Genomic DNA, 25,316 nt, shown 5'->3' with positions numbered 1-25,316 from the left:
TAACCATTATTTTAATTTATATATAGTCCTAGTCTTTCAAATATTCAATAAATGGTTACCTTGTGCATGTATTGTGCTAGAAAACTAGTAGTTTTTTTTTTTTTGAGGAATAAAGAACAGCAGAGTTCAGTAGAAAGGAAAGCCATATAACAAAACCTGCAATTCAATGTATCTATCAATATAGGGACTGAGTGAGAAAATATGTAGAGTGCTTAATGCTTGGCACAGAGTAAAGGATCAACACTATTACCATTATTGACAAAACTATTCTTAAATACAGTGGTTGCGTATGGGTCTAACAGTGGGAAAAATTCTTTTTTTTTATAAAGATTTTTTATTTATTTGACAGAGATAGAGACAGCCAGCGAGAGAGAGAACACAAGCAGGGGGAGTGGGAGAGGAAGAAGCAGGCTCATAGCAGAAGAGCCTGATGTGGGGCTCGATCCCAGAACACTGGGATCACGCCCTGACCTGAAGGCAGACGCTTAACCGCTGTGCCACCCAGGCGCCCTGAAAAATTCTTTTTTTAATAATATTTTTTATTATGTTAGTCACCATACAGTACATCCCTAGTTTTTGATGTAAAGTTCCATGATTCCATTACTTGTGTGTAACACACAGTACACCATGCAATACATGCCCTCCTTAATACCCATCACCAGCCTATCCCGTTCCCCCACCCCCCTCCCCTCTGAAACCCTCACTTTGTTTCCCAGAGTCCATAGTCTCTCATGGTTCATTCCCCCTTCTATTTATCCCCCCCTTTCTTCTTCCCTTTCTTCTCCTACCAATTTTCCTAGTTCTTATGTTCCATAAATGAGTGAAACCATATGATAATTGTCTTTCTCTGCTTGACTTATTTCGCTTAGCATTATCGCCTCCAGTCCCGTCCATGTTGCAGCAAATGTTGAGAAATGGTTCTTTTTGATGGCNTATAACACCCAGTGCACCATGCAATACATGCCCTCCTTAATACCCATCACCAGCCTATCCCGTTCCCCCACCCCCCTCCCCTCTGAAACCCTCACTTTGTTTCCCAGAGTCCATAGTCTCTCATGGTTCATTCCCCCTTCTATTTATCCCCCCCTTTCTTCTTCCCTTTCTTCTCCTACCAATTTTCCTAGTTCTTATGTTCCATAAATGAGTGAAACCATATGATAATTGTCTTTCTCTGCTTGACTTATTTCGCTTAGCATTATCGCCTCCAGTCCCGTCCATGTTGCAGCAAATGTTGAGAATTCGTTCTTTCTGATAGCTGAGTAATATTCCATTGTATATATGGACCACAGCTTCTTAATCCAGTCATCTGTTGAAGGGCATCTCGGCTCCTTCCATGATTTGGCTATTGTGGACAATGCAGCTATGAACATTGGGGTGCATATGGCCCTTCTCTTTACTACGTCTGTATCTTTGGGGTAAACACCCAGTAGTGCAATTGTTGGATCATAGGGTAGCTCAATTTTTAACTTTTTAAGGGACCTCCACACTGTTTGCCAAAGTGGCTGTGCCAACTTGCATTCCCACCAACAAATTTGTGTGGAACCAGAAAAGGCCCCGAATCGNGCTGGGGGCATCACAATGCCGGATTTCGAGCTGTACTACAAAGCTGTGATCACAAAGACAGCATGGTACTGGCACAAAAACAGACACATAGACCAATGGAACAGAATAGAGAACCCAGAAATGGACCCTCGGCTCTTTGGGCAACTAAGCTTTAATAAAGCAGGAAAAAACATCCGGTGGAAAAAAGACAGTCTCTTCAATAAATGGTGCTGGGAAAATTGGACAGCTACATGCAAAAGAATGAAACTTGACCACTCTCTCACACCATACACAAAAATAAACTCCAAATGGATGAAAGACCTCAATGTGAGACAGGAATCCATCAAAATTCTAGAGGAGAACATAGGCAACAACTTCTATGACATCGGCCAGAGCAACCTTTTTCACGACACATCGCCAAAGGCAAGAGAAATAAAAGATAAAATGAACTTATGGGACTTTATCAGGATAAAGAGCTTCTGCACAGCCAAGGAAACAGTCAAAAAAACTAAGAGACAGCCCACGGAATGGGAGAATATATTTGCAAAGGACACCACAGATAAAGGACTGGTATCCAAGATCTACAAAGAACTTCTCAAACTCAATGCACAAGAAACAAATAAATCAAAGAATGGGCAGAAGATATGAACGGACACTTTTCTACNTAAAATGGGCAGAAGATATGAACAGACACTTTTCCAATGAAGACATACAAATGGCTAACAGACACATGAAAAAATGTTCAAAAATTAGCCATCAGGGAAATTCAAATCAAAACCACATTGAGATACCACCTTATGCCAGTTGGAATGGCAAAAATTGACAAGGCAGGAAACAACAATTGTTGGAGAGGATGTGGAGAAAGGGGATCTCTCTTACATTGTTGGTGGGAACAGTGGGAAAAATTCTAACAGAATCAACCCAAATTAGCTGTCCATGAATTCTAGCAATGTCTTCTTTCTTTGTGGTCAATGACTCCCTTTCTCTCTCTCTTTCTTTCTGTCTCTCTCTCCCTTATTCCCCCCCGCTTCCTCTCTCTCTCCCCTTCCCACCCTTTCTCACAGTTGAAATCTTTTCCAGAGAGTGTGATTATTAATATCAATTTGGTAAGGCTTCTTTCAGGTTAATCTCAAGAGAATTGAAGTAGGTAGTAGCTTGAGGCTCTTTTTTTGTTGTCAAATATTGTCCAAGAGGGTCTCTTGATTTTCAGTATGAGAGGTAATAAGTAAATCATTTTCAAAGGAGATATGATCAGACTTTATTCCCTTTCAAACAGAGCTGTTTCTTCATTAACTGCACCCTTCTCCCCACATGCTTCCTTGCAGAAGCTGGGCGGCCACAGTTCTGATCCCTCAAGTCCTATCAGAATGCCCCTTACGACCTCATAGCCACACTACATTTGACATCATAAAGAGAATATCCTATGGGACCTCTATGTGACCACCATGTTGTAAAAACTAAGACCACAGACTGCAGGTGTGGAGTATGACTTTGTCTTTCCCTAAATCTGCATGCAGAAAGGAATGAGAGTGGGTGCACAGAGCCAAATTTGAACTACTACCACACTGAAGTACATGATGGCCGCGCAAGGCGTGAGATCCAAAACCACAAAAGAGGGAAGTAGAACATTAATATAAATGTTATCATGTTGCTAAATATTTCATGGTGTTGATTTGCAGTTGGGCCATATGTTGGCAAACTTGGAGAGCTATTTATAGACTTCTAAGGAGGTATTTTTTCCAGGAGTGATAAAAATGTAAAGGTCTTTGATTATGTAGAGATTGATTTCTTTTTCCTCTGAAAGTTTTTGTAATATGTAGCTCTATTTTGAGAGTTGTGGTTGTTTCCCCCCCCCCCCCATTATGGCAAGCTTCATTCAGTGTTCAAAGCCCAGTCGACTCACCTACTGTTCTGGCCCCTTCCCTTTGACAAAGGTTGTTCTAGAAGCCACATGCTGAATCCCTGTGTCTGACAAGTAGTGAGGTTCAATTTCACAGCCTCTTCATTCTTTCTCTTAAGTTTTCTGAATCTTTGCCTATTTTCTTGCTTGTTTTGGTCTCAATGTTTAAATTACAAAATTAATATACGTAACCATCCATTTCAATGTCCTTTTTTTCCAAGATAGGTTTTATTACGTAAAGTGCTCTTTTTCCTGTCCATTTCTTCTTATGGCACTTCTGTATGTTTTTGTACTTTTACATAACTGTTACTTCTTTGAACAACCTAATCATAATTAATTTTAATTATAATTACTATTAGTCGCTGTTAGATGGCTCATAAGATTAATTTCTTCTCAAATGAATTGACATTCTCATTGTTGATTTTCTCAGCCGTCATTTTTGCATTTTTTCCATTGTTTATTTTGTAATTTTAGTATAGATTGACAGGATTTTTTAATCTGTATTTTTCTTTCTCCTGTTTTTGCGGTTGTCTAAATCCATCCCCCTGTATCCCCCCTCACTGGCATTTAGAGCTCTTGTTCCTCAGTGGTACTGGAATGTGATAGATTCAGAGGGTGGCTTGGTGTAGTTCTTGGTGGTGAGGCTACATTGGTGTCCTCTCTCACTTGGCAGAACCTTCTTCTAGGGGTGAGAGACCCTCAGACCAGCACTGGCTTCAGGCCCTGAGCCTGACTTGGGCCCTCAGCTCACAAACACTCATAGTCCCACTTGCTCTCCGGGAGCTGTGCTCCCACGCCCCTGCTGTCCTTAGACACAGAGTCAGCAAGTCCACAACTTCAGCCCTGCTCACTTGTTCCCAGTTCCATTCAACTTTTCTATCTAGAAATTTATCGGCCACGCATCTGACCTTTTTTCTTTCCTTCCCCCTTTCCGTTCTCTGAATTTTTTTTCTTAAGCAACAACAATACAATTTTTGTATAATTTTGCATATAAGAGGGAAGATAAAGCATGACCTATCATCTCGATTGAAAGTAAAAATTTACTTTTCAAAAGCAATTTCCCACATTTTCAAAATGCCTACATGCTGCTTATGGTTGGACTCATATATAATTTTGAAGCAATATTATAGCTTGGCATTCTGTTAGTTAGACTTTTCTTTTTTGTTTAAATATTAAGATATGGAGTATACTTTTTTATGAATATATGTTTATTCATTTACCAACAAATATTTGTCGAGGGCACAGCCAATGTTCTAGGTAATGGGAATGCTCTGATGGAGCTTACATTCTACCAGGGAGAGGGAGGTAACGTGCAAAGAGGTAAGTATATAATATTATAGGTATTAAGAAGATGGCATGGAATCACAGGCATACCCAAAGCCAAAAGTAAGCACCAGGTGCAAACAGAAAGACTAAAAAAAGAGCCCTCTCTTTCTGGTAGTCTGCTGTTCTTACAGAATGTGATCACTGAGGCTTCTTTGTTGGACATTTATAAGAATCTCTTACAAATTGACAAGGAAAATAAAATAGTCCAAAGATGTTAAATATAATCAGGTATTTTCAAGAGAAAATAAAATGTGAAATAAACGTATGAGGAGAATATTTAACCCAAGTAGTAATTTACAGAGTAGCAATGAGGCGATCCTTTTACATAAAAATTGCCCACTCTCATCAATTTGACAGGGGCTTATGAAGATGATACTTGATTCTGACTAAAGTTTCCTGAAGCTGTTGTTTTGTGTGTGTGCATGGTGGCAATTTAAAAAACACGTAGTTTAAAAATTGGAAAGAAAAAGATTAGCAATGATATCTCGGATTCTTATTTTTTTTCTTTGTGATTATCTGTATTCTCTAATTTTTCTGTAATTATATTGGTTTTATAGTCAGAAAAACATGCTGTATGGCTCTGTAGATCCATTTTCAAAGGCACATGTTAACCTATCAAATGACACCTTCCTTCGGTATCGCTGTGTAGGTGTTCCCTCTGGCACACGTGTGCAGCGACACCAACAAGATGACATTAATTAATCCCCAAGGAGTCAAGCTCAATATCTACAAGCAAAAAGTGGAACAGGCCATTAAGAGCTATGAAAAGTGAGTATTATTCCTGGCTGCTCTTAACTGGCTGTGGAATTTGTTTGGGCTTGTTTTCTCTTGTTTTAGCTTAGATTTTTTTTTTTCCTTTACCTGGAGCAGCCACTTAGTGATTGCCCAGAAGGAGTATCAGCAGTGACAGCCACAAACAGGTGCTTCCTCTGTGCCAGGCCCTGCATGAAGTACACGATGTGAAGAAGTCCGACAGAATTTTAAAGGAACCATCTTCCCTCTCCAGAATCTATGGAAATCTCATGTTTCCCTGAGATCTTTAAAGCTTTCCCTCAAGCAGAGTGAATTCGATCATTTCAGCACCTAAGATTTTGTAAAGTGACTAATGAAACTCCACAATAATGAGATAATGGAGACAATATAAGTGTCTCCTACTACATAAACCATTTTTACCCAAGATCAGGAGGGTGATCAAGTTGGCTCCAGTGAAAGTTATACTCTTAGTCACTGTGTTAGTGCTGAGACGGGGGCCTCTTCACAAGGGCAGAAGCCTGGTCGCACCCTTGGCCCAGCTCTGTGTCCCCGCCCCCACCCCACTTCCGGCACTTTATTAAGCCTCTGTGCCTAGCACTTAAACCTGAAGCATGTGCTGCTTCTCCGGGCAAGCCTTTCCTTGGTTCTGGAAGCTGTGTAACTGGGTTTTCACCTACCACCAGGTGGGTGGGAGGAGTGGAATGAAGCACACGAAAGTTAACGATGCGTCCTAGGCAGCATATGCTGGTCTGTTATCATTTCGCAGTGTGTCTAGTGCGTGTTTGAAAGAAGAACAGAGCCTGACTCATGCCACGTGGGGTGCACGGTCCGGTCCAGAGGCTGGCCTTTCCCCACAGTGCCCATCATAGGCCTCTGTAAATCTCCTTTCAGGGGAGCCTTCTCTGGCCCTCACCTAAGAATGGAGGCTTACATGAGCTCCTTCAGCTGCCTCCAGGCTCCTCAGGACTTCTCTGAGTCCTTGTCTGCCCTTCCTTTCTCTTGCAGACCTAGTGAACTATGCCAAGGCTCACTCGTCTGTGGGCCTGAGGTTTTTCTCTGTAGGTTTCCCCGCATCCGCGCACAGAGACTGCCCCTCTGCTCTGTCTCTCCGTCTGCGCCAGGCAGGCCTTCCCGTGCCTCCCAGCAATGCTGCCCCTCTTCCTGTCCTCCAGCTGTCCTCTTTCATTCCTGTCTTGCCTCAGCTCCAGTGGCCCTCCTCAAAAAGGCCTTTCCCCGGTCACTCCACCACCCACCCTGCCTGTGGCCCTCAGAGGGCTCACAGCTTCTGCACAGGCCTGTCTCTCCCCTGCAAGGACATCAGCTTCCAAGGGCTGGAGCTTGGCAGCCTTGCTCTCTCCCTTGTCTCCTCTCCCTAGCAGGTATTGCTATGTATGTATTTGACTAATGGAATTAAATTTGAATCTGATCTAATTCACATGTAGTTATTAAAATTCATCAAATTCAGTTATTCAAAGTATATCATTCATATTATAATTGAATTTGCTTGACTCAATCAAATATTTGAGTTCTAGAATTACCTGGTTTGTGAAAGCCTGGTGCAGGGCCACAAGCTAGGGCTTTGAGGTCCCAATCCTGGGTTTCATTTTTAACTCTGACATCTACTTTGCAGGTCACGTAACAGTTGCAAGGTTCAGATTCCTTATTTACAAAATCTATCTCAAAGGCAGTTATGAGGGTTATGTAAATTATAGATAAAGAACAATTAATGTTAATTACTTACCCCTTTCATTCCCTGAATCTGCTGCTCCTAAAATAACCATAAGTACATAGAGTATAATGGTCACACAGCTCTTCCCCCACATTAACCTTCTCCCTTTCTAAAGACAGGGATCCCTCCTTCCCTAATAGCAAAACTAAAATACAGACATAGTAAGTGATTTGGCTCACTTCTTACTTCCAATGAGTGAATCTGGAAAAGCCTTTTGGGACCCCTAGAGAAATGCATATTGCTATTATTAATAGTAACATTAATTTTAACATGATTAATATTATTTAAAATTCAATATCATTGAATTATACAGAACAGTATTATACAGAACAAAACTTCCTGATCTTTTGCATTCAGTAGTGTATAAGAATTTTGTTGGCATAAGTCTTATTAATTCCCTTTTCCATCTTGCTCCACCTTTCTGAAGATATACACACTATGAAAAGTAATTAATGAAACTCGGTTTACTCCCACTCCATCCCCAATATAACATTTCTTTTTTTTTTAATGATTTTTTATTATGTTAGTCACCATACAGTACATCCCCAGTTTCCGATGTAAAGTTTGATGATTCATTAGTTGCGTATAACACCCAGTGCACCATGCAATACGTAACATTTCTAAGGAGTTTCCCATCACAAGTAAGGCAGATATAACCCTGAATTTGTATGGTTAACGATGACCAGACAATTGGGAAGCTCACAGCCCTTTGGCCAAAATAGTGACATAAACTAGCTATGTTAGTCACACTTACTGGCTGTGTGTGGGAGTCCTTCTGTTTCAATACTTTGTGAATTGAGATAGCAATTGTGGCTTTGTGTGTCTGAGTATGAACTTGGAGTGAGGGTTGCCAGAGCCGGCTGGCTTCTGAGGTCATTTTTCTGAAGCTTATTTTAATTTTGAGGGTAAGATCAAGGTTGCAGCCCTCAGATCCCCAGGAGAAGCATCAGTTCTAATGTGGCTATGGGGCCATCCTTAGTAACCTCTGCCTATGCTTTCCGAAATGCTCTGCCTGCTGGTTAGATTTCTGAAGCGTCGTTAGTTACAAGTTGTTTTGCAAATTCTGGCAATTCTCGGCCCAAGTAGATTTGTCAACTAGAGGTATGGAGAGCTCGTGAAGGCAACCCCTCAACCAAATTTCACTCTCCTAAAGCAAAAAGAAGAGGCCAACTATGGTTAGTAAATCCCTGAACCAAGGGGTGGACCAGCCTCATGACCCATACCCTCTCGGCATCCCACAGGATGGCCCTCATCCCACACCCTTTGTGGCTTTCCCACCGTCACCTGGCCGGTCAGTGGAGCCAGGGTTGACACTCTCAGCTGCCCTCAGTTCACACCCACCGTACTTTTTCTGCCCTTATGCTTTGAAGTATTTCAGTATAGATGGAAAATAGGGGGAATGACAGAGGATATGTAAGTGTGCTCTTAGAAAAGTATTTTCTCAAGGATTGAATTAAAATTAGCGGTGTGTGCTAGCATATTGGACCCACATTTGCTAAGGGCTTCTCAGTTTCCAAACCTCACCCATCTCCAGAACCTGGAGGGAGTAAACACTGCGTTATTTCTGGTCACTTTATATGTACATCTCAGTCCTCCCAGCACCAAGGTAGGTGGTGTTATCCTTGTTTCAGCGATAAGAAAACAGAGTTTCAAAAAGTTATATAACAAGGATCACACAGCAGCAAAGTAGAGGCACTGAAATTTGAACCCAGAGCCATGTAGCTCCAAAGCCCTTGTCCTCACTCCCAGCCTCCCTACTATACTGCCTCCACTTTCAAGGTTTAGTTTTAAGGGAATTTTTAAATGAAGTTGTATTTTTGTTTTTGTTTTCAGAGAAACATATACACACAAGCCAAAAATGTGTCCTATGAATCCTTTAAACAAGTCTTAGAAGCCCTGCTTATCGATACATGAACCACAGAATTAAAAAAACAATCAAACCCAGTTTCCAAATAGGCCCCAAGGAACTCAAAGCATCCAGGTGAGACAGAAGCACTAAGCTGGCTCATTGCCTGCTTCCCGATCCTTTGTGTCACGTACAGAGCATTTACCCATGTCAGGTTCTGTGTGCTGGGTACACACTGGCTCGTCGATCCCTCATGGCAACTCTAGGAGGGAGGTACCATTATTATCCACATTCTGTAGAGAAGCTGGCTGCTGGCCCAAAGTCTCACAGCTAATAAGAGGAGAAGCCAACTGAGCTTTGGACCCAGGCAGTCTGGCTCCAGAGTCTACGCTCTTCACTGGGTGCCAGACCGCCTTCCCACGGTCTCACCAGGCTCAGGAAGGGAAGTCAGGCAGGGTAACACCACCCAAAGTGTTCTCAGAGCCTGTGCCGCTGATGCTGGGTCCAGTAGTTAGAGAATGCCTCCTGGAGAGGGGCAGTATTCTCCAACCTCATATTATCGAAGCTTGGTTTTTGTTTTGTTTTCCGTGGAGCCCCAGCTCCCAGCCCCCTGGAACCAGTGTTCTGCGCCCTGCACTCCAGGAAGCCTGCTTTGGGTAATGATGCAGTAGTACAGAACGGGGGAACAGAATGGGGCCAGCCAAAAGGAGCCAAGATGACCCCATAGAAACCACTGGCTTCAGCCTCCTCCTTTCCTCTCTCCGCAAACATGCTCAGTGATGAGCTTCAGAAAGCCTCAGCACTGCCACCACCACCAAGCTGTGATGACTGAGCAAAGCACTTCATCTGCTTGCTCCACTCAGTGACCTTGTTTGGAAAACAAGCAGGTCAGGCTGGTTGATCTCTAAAATGTGTCCTGATCCTATTATTTATGACTCTTAACCCCTTTTGCTCAGAAAGTCCAGGTCTAGAAGAATGTCTATAGAAGGTAAACTTAGGGCACAGTTATACTTTTCCATAGGAAGAAAATCAGTGGGTGTTTAGAGACTTCATGCAGAGAAAATGACAACCATTTTGTTTACTGCCATGTCTTAGTCTGGGTTTTACCTGACTGAGCTGAGAGCTGTTTCCTCCTTTAATATTTAACATGATTACTACAAAGCCATGAGGTTTCTGCAGTGATGCCGAGGGAGGCAGATACTCACATCTAATCTCTTTAAGCAAACGGCAGTGACATGGTCCAGGGCAGGTGTCCCGGGTCTTGGGCTCTGCCCGCAGTGCCCTTCTGAGCCTGAGATAGCCTTTTGCTATGAAATGAATTACTGCTACTAAATCATTATTGTGTGTTTTTTTAAACAGGCGCTTGAATAAAATTGTTTGGCGAGCATTATCTCAAGAGGAAAAAGAAAAGTAAGCCAGTTTCTCTTCACTTTTTTTTTTTAAATCTTGGTGAAATTCACATAACCTACAGTTAACTGTTTTAAAGTGTACAGTTCTATGGTATTTATTCAAAATGTTGTGCAAACCACCACCTCCCTCTAATTTCAAAACTTTGTCACCTCAGGAAAGACACCTTGTACCCATCAAGTAATCCTTCCCCACGCCTCTCTTCCCCTCTGGTAACCACTAGTCTGCTCTTTGTGCATTTTCACTTCTGGATATATCATATGAAAGGAATCATACAATATGTGACACTTTGTGTCTGGTTTCTTTTACTTCTTTTTTGTAAAAACTTAATGTTTCCAGATTGTAGCATACTTAGTGTCCTTTTTATGTGGGGATCCATTGTATGTAGACACCAGCGTGTTTATCCACTCTTCCTTTGGTGGATATTTGGGTTGTTTCCACCTTGGGGCTATTGAGAGCAATGCTGCCATATACATTCCTGTAGAAGTTTCTGTGTGGACAATGTTTTCATTTCTCTTGGGAACATATCTAGGTGTGGATTTGCTGAGCCTCAGGGTAATTCTCTGTTTAACTTTTTGAGGAACCACCAGACTTTTTCACAGCAACCGCACCATTTTACATTCCTACCAACAACATACTAGCCAACACTGGTTACTTTATTTTATTTTTATTTTTATTTTATTTTACTTTTTTTTTTTTAATAACTAAAGCCATCCTGGTGGCCTGGTGGGTATGAAATGATATCTCTTTGTGGTTTTATTTGCATTTTTCTTAATGATCAGTAATGTTAAACACCCTTTCCCATGCTTTTTGGCCATAAATATATCTTCTTTGGAGAAATGTTTATTCAAGTTCTTTACTTATTTTTTAATTGGGTTATTTCGTTGTTGTTGTTGAAATATAGGAGTTCTTTATATATTCTGGATTTTAACCACTTATCAGATAGATGATTTTCAGGAACTTTCTCTCACTCTAAAGGTTGCCTTTACACTCTCTTGATAGTTTCCTTTGATGCATAGTTTTTAAGTTTGACGTAGTCCCATTTATCTATGTTCACATTTGTGTCCGTGTTTCTGGTGTCATATCCAAGAAAGCATCACCAAATCCAATGTCATGAAGCTTTCTCGCTATATTTTCTTCTAGGAGTCTTACAGTTTTTGGTCTTCTGTTAAGGTCTTTAATCCATTTTGCTTTGAGTTAATTTTTATATATGGTATAAGTTAAGGGTCCAACTTCATTCTTTGGCTTGTGGGTATCCAGTTTTCCCAGAACCATTTATTGAAGAGACTGTTCTTTCCTCCACGGCGAGGTCTTGACACCTTTGATGAAGATCACTTGACCATATACATACATGGAAGTTTATTTCTGAGCCCTTTATTCTCTTCCACTGATCGCGTTTGTCTCTATGCCAGTGCCACAGCCTTTTGATTATTGTAGGTTTGTGTAATATGATCTGGAATCAGGAAATGTGAGGCCTCCAACTTTGTCCTTTTTCAAGATTGTTTTGGCTATTTGGAGTCCCTTGAGATTTCATAAATTAGGATGATTTTTTCTATTTCTGCAAAGCATGCCATTGAGATTTTGACAGGGATTGCTTTGAATTTGTAGATTACTTTGGATACTATGGATATGTTAACAATATTAACTCTTCTAATCCATGAACACAGGTTGTCTTTCTCATTTATTTTTGCATCTTTTTTAATTTTTTTTATAGCAACGTTTTATAGTTTACAGTATACAAGTCTTTTAAATCCTTGGTTAAGTTTATTCCTAAGTACTTTATCCTCCTTGATGCTATTGTAAAGGGGATTGATGTCCTAATTTCCTTTTTGGATTGTGCATTACTAGTGTATAGAATTGCAACTGATTTTTCTGTGTTGATATTTCATCTTGCTACTTTGTTGAATTTATTTATTAGTTCTAACAGTATTTTTATGGAATCTTTAGGGTTTTCTACATATAAAATCATGCCATATGTGAACAGATGTAATTTTACTTCTTTCTAGTTTGGATGTATTTATTTCTTTTTCTTGCCAATTTCTCTGAATAGGACTTTCGGTACTTCGCCGAATAAAAACAGTGAGAGTGGACATCCTTGCCTTGTTCCTTCTCTGAGAGGAAAAGCTTCCAGTTTTTCACTGTTGAGGATGATATCAGCTGTGGGCCTTTCATATGAGGCCTTTCTTGTGTTGAGGTAGTTTCCTTCTATTTCTGGTTTGTTGAGTGTCTTTTTTTTTCCCCCATGAAAGCGTGTTGAATTTTGTGAAATGATTTTCCTGCATCACTTGAAATGACCAAGAGGGTTTTTTCTTCCTTCATTCTGTTAATGTGATATAGCACATTGATTTTTGTATGTTGAACCATCCTTGAATTCTAGGAGTAAATATCACTTTTAATGGTTTATAATCCTTTTAATGTGCTGTTAAATTTGGTTTGCTAGTATGTTGTTGAGGATTTTTGCATCAATGTTCATAAGGGATATTGGTCTGTAGTTTTCTTTTAGTATTTTTGTCTGGCATTGGTATGGGGAAATGCTGGCCTCATAGAATGAATCTGGAAATGTACCCTCCTCTGCAATTTTTGGAAGTATTCGAGGAGGATTGGTGTTAATTCTTTAAATACTTGGTAGAATTCTCCCATGAAGCCATTTGGTGCTAGGCTTATATCTGTTGGAAGGTATTTGCTCACTGATTCAATCTCCTTTCTAGGAATAGGTCTGTTCAAATTTTTTTATTTCTTTACGATTCAGTCTTAGCTGATTATATGTTTCTGGGAATGGATCCGTTTTTCTAGGTTATCCAATTTGTTGGTGTATAACTGATCATAGTAGTCTCTCATAATCTCTTTTATTTCTGTGACATTAGTTATAGTGTCCCCCTTTTCTGATTCTGGTTATGTGAGTCTTCTCTCTTTTACAGTTAATCCAGCTGAGCATTTATCAGTTTTGTTGTTCTTTCCAAAAGTAAATTATTAGTTTCACTGATTTTTTTCTTTTGTTATTCTGTACTGTATTTTACTTATTTCTGCTCTAATCTTAATTATTTCCTTCCTTCTACTAACTTCCGATTTAGTTCTTCCTTTTTCCACTTCCTTCAGATGTAAGGTTAGGTTGTTGATTTGAGATATTTCTTCTTTTTTGATGTAACCGTTTAGCACAATAAATTTTTCTCTTAGTACTGTTTTTACAGTATTTCATACATTTTGTTATTTTGTTTTCTCGTTTTCATATATCCCAATTTTCTAATCTCCCTTGTGATTTCTTCTTTGACCTGTTGGTTGTTTAAGAGTGTGGTGTTTAATTTCCATGTATTTCTGGATTTTACCAGTTTTCCATTGGCTCTTGATTTCTAATTTTGTCCCTTTGTTATTAGAGAAGATTTTTTTTTTAATGATTTCAATTTTGAAAACTTTCAACACTTGTTTTATGGCCTAACATATGGTCTTTCCCAGGGAATGTTTCATGTGTACATACAAGGAATATGTATCCTGCTGTTGGCTGGTGGTGTGTTCTGTATATATCTGTTAGGTCCAATTAGCCTATGGTTTTGTTCAAGTACTCTTTCCTTATTGACCAGCTGTCTGGTTGTTCTACCAATCATTGAAAATTGAGATTGAAATCTCCTACTTTTATTATTTCTCCCTTCATTTCTTTGTGTCATATATTTGGGAGCTCTGACATTGGGTGTGTATATTTTTATAATTGTCATATCTTCCTGGTGGATTGACCCTTTTATCATATGATGTCCTTCTTTGTCTCTTATAACAATTTATGACTTAAAGTAGTAATAATTTGCTGATTTTTTCTTCTGCTTGATCAAGTCTGCTTTTAAACCTCTCTAGTGAATTTTTCATTTCATAGTTATTATAGTCTTCAGATCAGAAGTTTTTTGGTTCTTTTTTATAGTTTCTGTATTTTTATTGATATTCAGTTTTGTTCATGCAACATTTTCCTGATTTTATGTAGTTGTCTGTGTTCTCTTTGAGCTCACTGAACATCCTTAGGACAGTTATTTTGAGTTATTTGTCAGGTCGCTCAGAGATTTCCCATTTCTTTAGGAAAGATTTCTGGAGACTATTTTGTTCTTTTGATTGGGCCACCTTTCTCTGTTTTTCTATATACCTTAGAATCTTTAGTAGAGATCTGAGTATTTGAAAAAAAACTGGTATGTCTACCAGTCTTTATAGACTAGCTTCTTACAGGGAACGATCTTCACCAATCATCTGGGCTAGAGATTCTGGGGATCTTTCAGACCTTTTCTGGGGTGTGCCTTCTCTAGGCTTGTGTGTGTAATTTCTCATTTAAAAAGAGTTTTACCCCTTTCCTTCTCAGGAGCCCATAATCTCCTGCTCCCTCTAGTGTCTGGTTTTGATATTGCAGTGTCTCTGGTGCTGTAACAAAGCCATGGAACTCCTTTTTTTATTAGGTACCCCTAAGATGGTATTGAGAGTATATCACCATTCCCATCAGTTCTCTGAATCACATGAGATGGAAACGAATCTCTTGGGAAGCCCCCCCAAAAGCCAGAATGTTGGATGCACGTTCCTCTTTTCTTTCCCTTCTGAGGGGGAAGCCAAGACCTGGGTATTTTCTCCTAACTGCACTGCACTATGCCAGGGAAGCAGGGGGACTAGGCCAGGCAAAATGCAACAGCCTTTTCTATCCACTTTAATCCACTCTTCGTCTTGGCTTTGTGTTCATCTGGAGTTCTGTGACCTCTTCACTGGTTTCAGGAATTCTCACAAAGGGAATTTGGTCCAAATATTGATGAGTCAGTATCTCCTAGGGAGGAATGGGAGCCTGGGGTTTCTTAGTCCACCATCTTGCTGACATCACTCCAATTTGGATTTTTTTAGTAAGAATTTTTGCTGTTATCTGACAGGTGTTCTTGTGGATTGAGTCCTGTGGTTGTGCTGGGTTTGCACTGTATTCTTCTAACACCCTAAATCTAAAGGAAGTGACCCTTTCATCAGTAAGAGAATAATTATGAAATGCCCTGTTCTCTCTCCCTTCCTCTCTCTCTTTCTTCCTCCTGCCCCCCTGCCTCTCTCCCTCTTCTTCCCTTTCTTTCTCTCCCCCTCCAGGAGTGTCTGATGTAGCAGTAGCTGGACTGGAAGTATCCAGGACCTGGGCCATCACAGGACACTGGCTTCCACTGGAGTCTCATAGCCTGGGTTCATCAGCTCATAGAAGCTTTGTCGTCAGTTCTTTGTGTACCAAAACAATGAAGCCAGAAAGTTTAGGACTATTTAGGCTTTTAAAAGGAGGAGAGGAGATCAAAATAGCTAGAATGAGCTGGTAGAAGAATTATGGCACTGAGGCAAATATTTGGCTTTTGATTTGCTTCCCTTCCCTTTGCTTTGCTCTGTTTCCCAGAGTTACTGCTAGGCATAGTGTGTGAGACCTCTTTGAAGCTCATTTTTGTTCCTGTCAAATGTTAGGCCTAGGGAGAAAGGAATAGGTTCCAAATATGCCAAAAAATGTTGAAAAAAAAAAAAAAGCTATGTATATTGAACTTCTTCAAAATCAGATAATCAAATTAGGTAATAGGGAAGAATGTCTACCATAATTCACAGAGATGGTTATGTTTAACTCACATAAGCTACCACAGTCCTGATGGACAAGAGGGTATGCCTGTGATTCTGTCACCTGATACCTGACATCTGTCTGAGAGATGGTTCTCAGGGAAGGTTTTACTGAAAAATCGTCTTTCCATATGTTTTCTATTAAGATCACTTTCTTTGTTCTTTGTCCTCCTTTTTTTCTTTTTAGGTTAGATGCACATAAGCCCATGCGGTACTTGGAAAACAAGGCAGCTTTAAACAGGGCATTAGAACGGTTGAATTGGCCTATTTCGTTGAAGGAGCTGTCAATGCTGGAAAATGAAATCCTGGCTGGGAAAATGTACATCCAACAGGCCATGGAACTCCAGGAGGCTGCCAAGAAGGAGAATCACCTGAGCAAGTCACAAGGAGAGGTGGGTGCCATGGAGGTATCTATATGTCCTCCCTCCTTCCTGTCCTAAGTCATTGCCATCCCTGCGTTGGCCTTCCTTCGCCCTCTTCGACCCCCTTCCACACTGATTTCTAGAAGAGTTAGAACCAACCCAGTTAAAGTGTCAGGACTTCTTTTCAACAGAAAGGAAATGCCATTTGGTTTTAGTATGGCCTTCTTTTTTAAACAATACACTTTTAATTAAAAAGCAAAGCTAAACAGAGGTAAAATGTAGTGATCAAAGGCCCGAAATTTGATATGAGCCAGACAGGGTCTAGCCTCAGATCTTCCACCTAATCCCTGTGTTATCCTGGCCAGTTATTCTCTCTCTCTAAATCTAAGGGGTTTCTTTTTTATCTGTAAAATAGGAATATTACTAATATCTGCCTCATAGGGTTATTTTGAAAGTAAAATGACTTTTTAAAGTACTTCATATTGAAAAGTCCCCGCATAATGTTAGAAATTATTATTAATAGAAGATATTTTTCAAAAAGAAAAAATATCTTATAATCTGACTGCATTATTATTACCACTTTGGATCACTTACTTTTAGCTTTCTTTCCCTCCTTGAGTAATTTTTTTACATAGAAGCAGAGTCTCCATAATCATTTCATACTCTGCTGTTTTCTTTAATTGCAGTATAGATGATACATGATGTTATAAGCTTCGAGTGTACCAACATAGTGCTTTGACAATTTAATACGTTCTGCCCTGCTCAGCACCATGTAGCTACTGTCTACCACCACACAACACTATTACAGGGCTGTTACAGTACACTACAATACAATGTATTCCCTGTGCTGTAAGTTTTATCCCCAGGACTCATTCAGTCCCTAACTGGAAGCCTGTACCCCCCACTCCCCTTCACCCATTCTACCCATCCCCTTCCCTCTGGCCACCACCAGTTTGTTCTCTGTATTTAATGGTCTGTTTCTGCTTCTTTTTGTTTGTTCATTTGTTGTTTTTTTTTAGATTCCACATACAAGTAAAATCATATGATATTTGTCTTTCTTTGACTTATTTCGCTTAGCATAGTACCCTCTCGGTCCATCCATGTTGTCACAGATGGCAAGATCTCGTTCTTTTTTATGGCTGAGTAATATTCCACTGTATGTATATGTATATATACATAGTATATATACACCACATCTTCTTTATCCATTCATCTATCAATGGACACTCGGGTTACTTCTGAATCTTGGCTATTGTAAGTAATACTGCAATAAACGTAAAGGTGTGTGTATCTTTTTGAATGAGTGTTTTCGTTTTCTTTGGGTAAAGATCATATGGTAATTCTATTTTTAATTTTTTGAGGAACCTCCATACTGCTTTCCATAGTAGCTTCATCAATTTACATTCCCACTAACAGTTCACAAGAAATCCTTTTTCTCCACACTCTTGCTAACACTTGTTATTTCATGTCTTTTTGATTCTAGCCGTTCTCACTGGTGTGAGATGATATCTCCTTGTGGTTTTAGTTTGCATTTCCCTTATGACTAGTGATATTGAGCATATCTTTATGTGTCTGTGGGCCATTTGTATGTCTTCTTTAGAAAAATGTCATGTTCTGCTTTTTTATTTGGCACTATCTCCTATACTTTCTCAGTTTTTTCTGAATCTTCAGATTTTTTTGGTGGTTATATAATATTTCATGGTGTGTATTATACCCTGATTTATTTAATTCTTCACTGAATGTTAGATATTTGGGATATTTTTTTCAGTTTTCTTCTCTTTCACGTGTATTTATGACTTCTATGATGCATTTGGTTTATTTTGTTAGGACAGATTCTTAGGAGTGGAATCCTTGGTTCAAAGGGCATGAATATTTTGTGCTGTAAATACTTATTGCCAATATAACACCCTCTTTCTGACTGTGTGTGAGTGTGTATAGAGCTGGAATAGATCATTTGAAGTATTACTGAATTCTGTGTAATTTTGGTATATTCAGTATATATTCACTAAAAAATATACCCAAAGAACTGACCTTTGAGATTCATCCTTTTTGGTTTCAGTCTTTACTAAGTAATATGGCCTTTGCTTGATTTTACAGTCTGTATTTGCTGCCCTGGATTCTTTGGTTCTGTTTTGTTTTGTTTTGTTTTTCTTTAATTTTATTTTTTCTTACAAATCACACTTCCCCCTCCATTGTAGAAAGCTATGTCTTTTCTACAGAATGCAAAAATTGTATCACAAAACATCTTATGGCTATTAATGTTATTCAAACAAAGTGACTTCCCCCAAAGAATTGTTCAGTATTCCCTTGAGAGGCACCATCTGATGCCTCCAAATACATGGCTATCTGTTGGCCCCCCTCACCGGATGCCCTGTGGGCACCCAAGAATTAAGAAGACAAGTGAATTAACTCCCTGTCTCTGAAAATCTGCTCTTCTTTTCATCATGCCTCTTATTTGTCGTTTCATTTCTTTCATTGACATATTTATGAGTTCCCACGAGGTGCCAAGCACTATTCTAGGCACTTAAAGTTCCTAAACACACAACCAGGCACACTCCACCCTCATTCTAGTCAGGGAGAAGGACCAGTATGAGTCCCAGATGATGGACTTGCCCACCCTCAACTGTGGAGACGGTGCCCAATTGCAGACTCTAGAATAATTTTTTTCTATACTTTATATTGCATTTAAAAATGGGAAGCGTTGCTGATGGAGTAAAAAGAAGCCTCCAGTGATTCAGAGTAAAGACAGTGTGTTCTACTTGGATTTGTCTGGAATCCTGGAAATCAAATGTTCATTGCTCATGAGATACGAATTAATTGTTTGATTTTTTAATTCTCTTACCCACAAAGTGGGAATAAAAATACTTTCCATCATTTTTTTTTATCCAAAAATACTTGTTCACGTCCTATCACAGGTCAGATCCTGTGCTTGGCACAGCGACAGGCAGTGAAAAGCCTGTCTCATTCTTTTCTCTCTACTTGGGGTCTCCCAAGGGGATAATATACATTGGACACAAAATGGGCTCTGTTAACTGCATTGAAGACAGCCTAGTGAAGATCTACTGTGACAGAATGTAACCTCCATGAGAGCTGAGACCTCGTTTGGCTTTATTTGTAGCTGTATCTATAGCCCTGAGAATGGCACCTGGCACACAGTGGACACTAGACAAATATTTATTGAATGAATGAAACCCAGATCCTTCTAGCAGAGAATTATAAATGTGACAACAGAGGCACACCCACAGACCAACTGGAAGACGGGGAAAAGTGAACTGGGGAGTTGGGGGAGGCTTTACAGAGGGGATAGTTAAGTTTGGTGTGGAATGATGTGAGGATTTGAGGGTTGGGATGTGAGAAATGTTCCGAGTGAAAGAAATGGCTTATGCAGAGGCAGGGAAGTGGGATGAACATGGCATGTTCACCAGGGATATGGCAGGAGACAAGACAGGAAAGGAAGATGGCACCGGAATGCAAGGGACTTGGAATTCTCTCCTGGGATCAGGGACTCATGCCTGTTGGAAATGGAAACCCAGGGAAGGATTTTCAGCAAGTGGAAGACATTAACAGATTTATATTTTGGCAGCATGATGAGGCCCAGTGTAGAAGGGAGAGAGCCAAACTGGGTGCAACACTGCTGAGCAGTTTTGAGTCCTGAGCTAAGCCAGAAGACTGTGGAGGAAATAGAGAAAAGAGATATGAGCTGGTAGAAAGTGAATGTGTGGGGTGAACCAGAAGGCAAAGCTAAGGATACCCAAATCTTTCTGTCTTGGGCCCGGGAGAAACAGGCACTGTTAACCCTTCTGTGTCATTTCTGCTCCACAGGGACACAGATGTTCCCTGGCCAGCCCATCTAAACACCCTGTCATTCTCTAACCCCTGGCCACATTTGTGTTTTCTTCATAGCACATTTCACTTGACATTATGTACGTGTTTGTTTATGATCTGTCTTCCCTACTAGAATGAGGGTGGGACTTGGTTCTCTGTATTCTAGGTACTCCCAGTGTCTAGAATAGTGCTTGGTACCAAATACTCATAAGTATTTGAATGAATAAATGAAAGAATGAACAAGAGGAAGAGGTACAGTAAGAAGAAGAGCATATTTTCAGGGAAAGGTAATTCATTTTAGGTCTTTTTGATTCTTGGGTGTCCATGGGGTATCCAGGTGAGAAAGGCCACATGTTTGGAGCTCAGGAGAGAAGTCTGAGTTAAGGAGATAATTTGGAGGTCATTTGAGGTGCTGAGAGAAGAGACAGTGGAAGGGATGAAAACAAGAAAGTTAGAGGAGCCGGGGGTTCAGAATAGAGTACGTGATGTGAGAGCCCAAGGAGAGGTGGACAGAACCCTGGATCTGGAGTCACAGGCCTGAGTATAGTCTCACTGCTGCAAATTTCTAGTTCTGTGGCTTTATGTAGGACCCCTAAGCCTAGTTTCCTCATCTTTAAAATAAAAAAGTACCTACCGAAAAGTGGTTGTAAGAAAATGCACATTGTATGCTTAGGGCAGTGTGCAACACTGAGGGCTCAACAATAAATTCACTCAACAGGTTTTACCCACTATTGCTATATCCATTGTTAAAGTTTTTACTGAGGAGTTTTGAAAAGTCATACAGAAGGATGTCTCCAAGCCATTTGATTTGGCAAGCAGATCATTAGTGATCTTAGAATAATTTCAGTAGAATTGTGGGAGCAGAAGCCAGTTTGCAGTGGGTAGAGGAGTGGGTAGACCCGAAGAAACTAAGTATAGGAAGTGAAGATTTGGTTTCAAGATCTTCATAGGGAAGGAAAGGAGAAAGAGATGGTGAGAAACTGGAGGCACGAGCCAGAGTGAAAGAAAACATTTAGTGTATGTAATGATATTGATGCGTCCCCTGCTGCCCCCTTCTTGGTCAGGGGCTAAGGTTTTCTTTCACTGCCCTGTCCCCACACAGGGTATGCAAAGCCCCCACTGTCTGTTCTGGGAAGTGTCCACGTGCCCAAGACAGTTATCCACAGGTAAAAAATTTGTGTGTGGGGGGGTTCATACTTAGCATCTTATCTTCAGAGTTCTTTCCACTTTTGGCATGGCCCTCAGCAATGGGATATTTTGTATATTATTAAAATGATACTTCTCCTCACCACGTATGGTGTATTATGAGATACTTTAATTCTATTTCTGCCATGCCCCACTGGTTTGACTTCATGACCCACTAACAGATCTCTATCTCCTAATGTGAAAAATATCGGTTAGGACCAAAGCTCAAGATTGCAAGGGCTTGTGAGACCCTGGGGTGAAAATTCATCACAGATGAAAGTCATTTTTACTGATTTGTATATGAATATAGTCTGATTATAAATTCTTTTATTTTTTTAAGGATTTTATTTATTTGACAGAGTGAGTCAATGAGAGAGGGAACACACAGGGGGAGTGGGGGAGGGAGAAGCAGGCTTCCCGCCAAGCAGGGAGCCTGATACAGGACTTGATCCCAGGACCCTGGGATCATGACCTGAGCCAAAGGCAGACGCTTAACAACTGAGACACCCAGGTGCCCCTGATTATAAATTCTTTTAGCAAAGGCCAAAGATTTTGATCAGTGATTGTAAATTGGAGAGCAAGAAACCATCTGTTGTTTATTAAGGTCCCCTATAGTTTATTTATAACATGTAGCAAAAGGTGATCAAAGTTTGTTAGGAATGGGGATCCAACTAGAAATACCCGCACACAGTCAGAAGGGATTGGCCAGTGGTCACTTTAGTCCACTTGGTCCACACCAGGGTGTGATATGGAGTGTGGATGTCTTTGGTTCTCTGATATGTAGTCATCCCACTGGTTTCTGAGTTTGGGACAGCTTTGTGATTTTTCTGTTGGTAAGGATCAGATGTGGGGAGAAGTAGCTGCATATGTTGGTGCCTGTACCTTGGTTTTTCCACTCAGGCTTTGACTGACATTCCTTTGCTGGCCCCAGGATCGAACCTGAGGGGAGAACCATCATTCCACCTGCTCTGCCCACCGTGGTCACATTCCATGCTTGACTGAAGAATTGCTTACTGTATTTCCATAACCCACTAGTTTTGTGGTGTCCCTAGAGACAGGTGCTTGGTTCACTTGACATAATGAAAGGAAAAATCTGAAGTCTGAAATTTTAAATTCCCCTTGAAAACTCCCTCTGCTCACTGCCCTCCTATTGCCATGATTGCAAATTTCACCATCATTAGCCAATCAAAGCTGTGCTATGGTGGAAATCACCACTGGGCATCTGAATTATAATTAACCTTCCGTAGTTCTCCCTGAGAGCTTGGTCTAGGCACAGCCATGCTATCCTACAACATTTCCTTACTACATAAGGATTATTCTCCAGAGCAAATCCTTTAGGACCCAGGCCCAGAAAGACCCAACAGGCTCTCAACACTTATAACCTTGACTCTCTTGGAAAATTTGGAGGCAGAAAATTTTGTGAAGCATCTGTAAGCAACCCTAAAGGGGTCTTGGAAGTGTATCTACATGAAGCCACACATGGTTATTTCTCCAGTTGTGACAGGTAAAGAACCTGGAACCCATGGTCTTTAGGGATGGTGCATTGAGTCCTCCACTCTGAAAAACTATCCAGGAGAAAGAGTTGTTGGGGGAAGATGTAGGTGAGGCTGGGTGAGGTGGAACTGGGAGAATGAGGGAAGGAGAGAGAGCATTTGGATTGGAAAACATTGTTGGATTACCGCCCCCCCCTTTCTTTATCTCTTTCTTCCCCTACCGATCTTCCTAGTTCTTTTGTTTTTTAAAGATTTTTTTTTTAAATTTATGTGACAGAGAGACAGCCAGCGAAAGAGGGAACACAAGCAGGGGCAGTGGGAGAGGAAGAAGCAGGCTCCCAGTGGAGGAGCCTGATGTGGGACTCGATCCCGGAACGCTGGGTTCACGCCCTGAGCCAAAGGCAGACGCTTAACGACTGCGCCACCCAGGCGCCCCGATCTTCCTAGTTCTTATGTTCCATAGATGAGAGGAACCATATGATAATTGTCTTTCTCTGCTTGACCTATTTCACTTAGCATTATCTCCTCCAGTGCCGTCCATGTTGCAGCAAATGTTCAGAAATCATTCTTTTTGATGACTGAGTAATATTCCATTGTATATATGGACCACAATTAGAAGGGGGAATGAAGCATGAGAGACTATGGACTCTGAGAAACAAACTGAGGGCTTCAGAGGGGAGGAGGGTGGGGGAATGGAATAGGCTGGTGATGGGTAGTAAGGAGGGCACATATTGCACTGGGTGTTATATGCAACTAATGAATCATCGAACTTTACATCAAAAACCAGGGATGTACTGTATGGTGACTAACATAATATAATAAAAAAAACATTAAAAAAAAGGAAAACATTGTTGGGAAAACAGTGACTTTGACACTGGGAGAAATTTGGGAAGATTTAGAGAGAAATTTCTTTGAGTTGTATAAAATGGAATCAGAATAAATAGAGCTATTATCTTTGCTCCCAAATAATGGTTGGACCTGTTGTCGTTCTTGCATTTTACAGTTCTTAATATTTCCTCTTTAAAGGGAGAAGGAGGCCTCCCACGATAACCCTTTACAACTAGTCAGCCTTCCTCATTCCCCTAGAAAAACTTGAGTCTGTTCTGCTGGTACTTGAGTCTGGTAGGAAGACTGACTCTCTAGGACCTGTGAATTGTTCTTCAGCAGCACCTAAGATCCCCCGTTTTGGTGGTGGAGAAATAACAAGTCTGGGTTGGGCATCATTGATGTTGCCATCACAGAAAGAATGACACATGCACATGGATACCAGCACCATGGAGGTAAGTTAACACCTGGAAAAGAGACCCCCAATGGACTCTTGAGGGATGATGGTAGGAGATGTGGCCCAGTGGGGCTGAAGTGTCAGAGTGAGGTGCACTGATGGGACAGGAAGGGTTGCTGAAGGGGGAGTGCTCCCAGCCTCATGATTGTGCCACAGTTAGCTGGGGTCTTAAGGAGAGAATCTCACTCAGGAATACCGGGCATTGGAGGGAATTAAAAGAAGGGAAGAGAAAACTCCCACAAAGTTTAAATATTATCTAAAAAGTTTTCTGCCTAGGATCCTGATGTTCAGGAGTGGGAAGGTGGGTATCAGCTCTAGGGAATCCCTGAGGTGACAGAAATCACTGCCAGATTGTCTTTTCATTCTAAAGCTAAAGACAACCTTCTTTGCTGGAGGTTTTAGCTGGGCACACCTCAGCATTGTCCTGCCTAGGTTTTTTCTCATAAGCATAAATTCTATCCTTAGCAAGTTTAGGGACGGTCATTGACCTCCCCATCTGGAGGAGAACTGAGTGTGGAGAGCTTATCGGTAGGATCCAGGAGGAAACAGAATCTCATTCAGTCAGTTCAAGTGAAGAAACGTTAATAAAGGGACTGTTCATAGAGGTGGATGTAGGTCTAAGGCAGCCAATGGGATTTGGGTCCCCCAGTGACTAGCAATAGCAGGAAGTTGTCATCACTCCTAGAGTTGAAAGGGTGGAAGGAAATGGTGCTTCTGGAGCCCTGTGAGAGCTAAGTCCACTAGCAGGAATGGGAGGTAGTTCTAGAGAGACAAAGGGCAGGGAAGGAGCATGGAACCAATACCCCAGTCTTTCCTCTTCCTGCTGCCCTCTGACCTTCTGCCTGCCATTGGCTCACCCTGCCCAGAAGCCTGCCAGCAAGGGAAATAATTCAGATGGCGTTTTCCATAGGGGAGAGTCAGTTTCCTGGGGCATAGAGCAGGGCAGGGCAGAATGGATTTGGGGGCAGATGGGTGGACCAGAGTAACCAGCACAGAGATGTCTTGAAAATTTTTCTTAAAGATCCAGCATTTATTTTTATACTGTAGCCTTGAGTGAGATATATGTTTGTATATAGTAGATAG

At 40.8% G+C, this 25,316-nt stretch overlaps 1 protein-coding gene across 1 annotated transcript in view; it reads left to right on the top strand.

Annotated features, from left to right (window-relative positions):
* The window catches only part of VWA3B (von Willebrand factor A domain containing 3B), a 223,810-nt gene that overhangs the window by 169,239 nt on the left and 29,255 nt on the right, over window positions 1-25,316 (top strand). The window contains exons 20-22 of the mRNA XM_034657268.1: window positions 5,418-5,536; window positions 10,456-10,506; window positions 16,274-16,478. Coding sequence (XP_034513159.1) covers window positions 5,418-5,536; window positions 10,456-10,506; window positions 16,274-16,478 — 375 coding nt within the window. The remainder of the gene's footprint in view (window positions 1-5,417; window positions 5,537-10,455; window positions 10,507-16,273; window positions 16,479-25,316) is intronic.

This window comes from Ailuropoda melanoleuca, chromosome 4 (genome assembly GCF_002007445.2).
Source record: "Ailuropoda melanoleuca isolate Jingjing chromosome 4, ASM200744v2, whole genome shotgun sequence".
Classification (NCBI taxonomy): Eukaryota; Metazoa; Chordata; class Mammalia; order Carnivora; family Ursidae; genus Ailuropoda; species Ailuropoda melanoleuca.
This window is presented reverse-complemented; position numbering and strand designations above follow the sequence as displayed.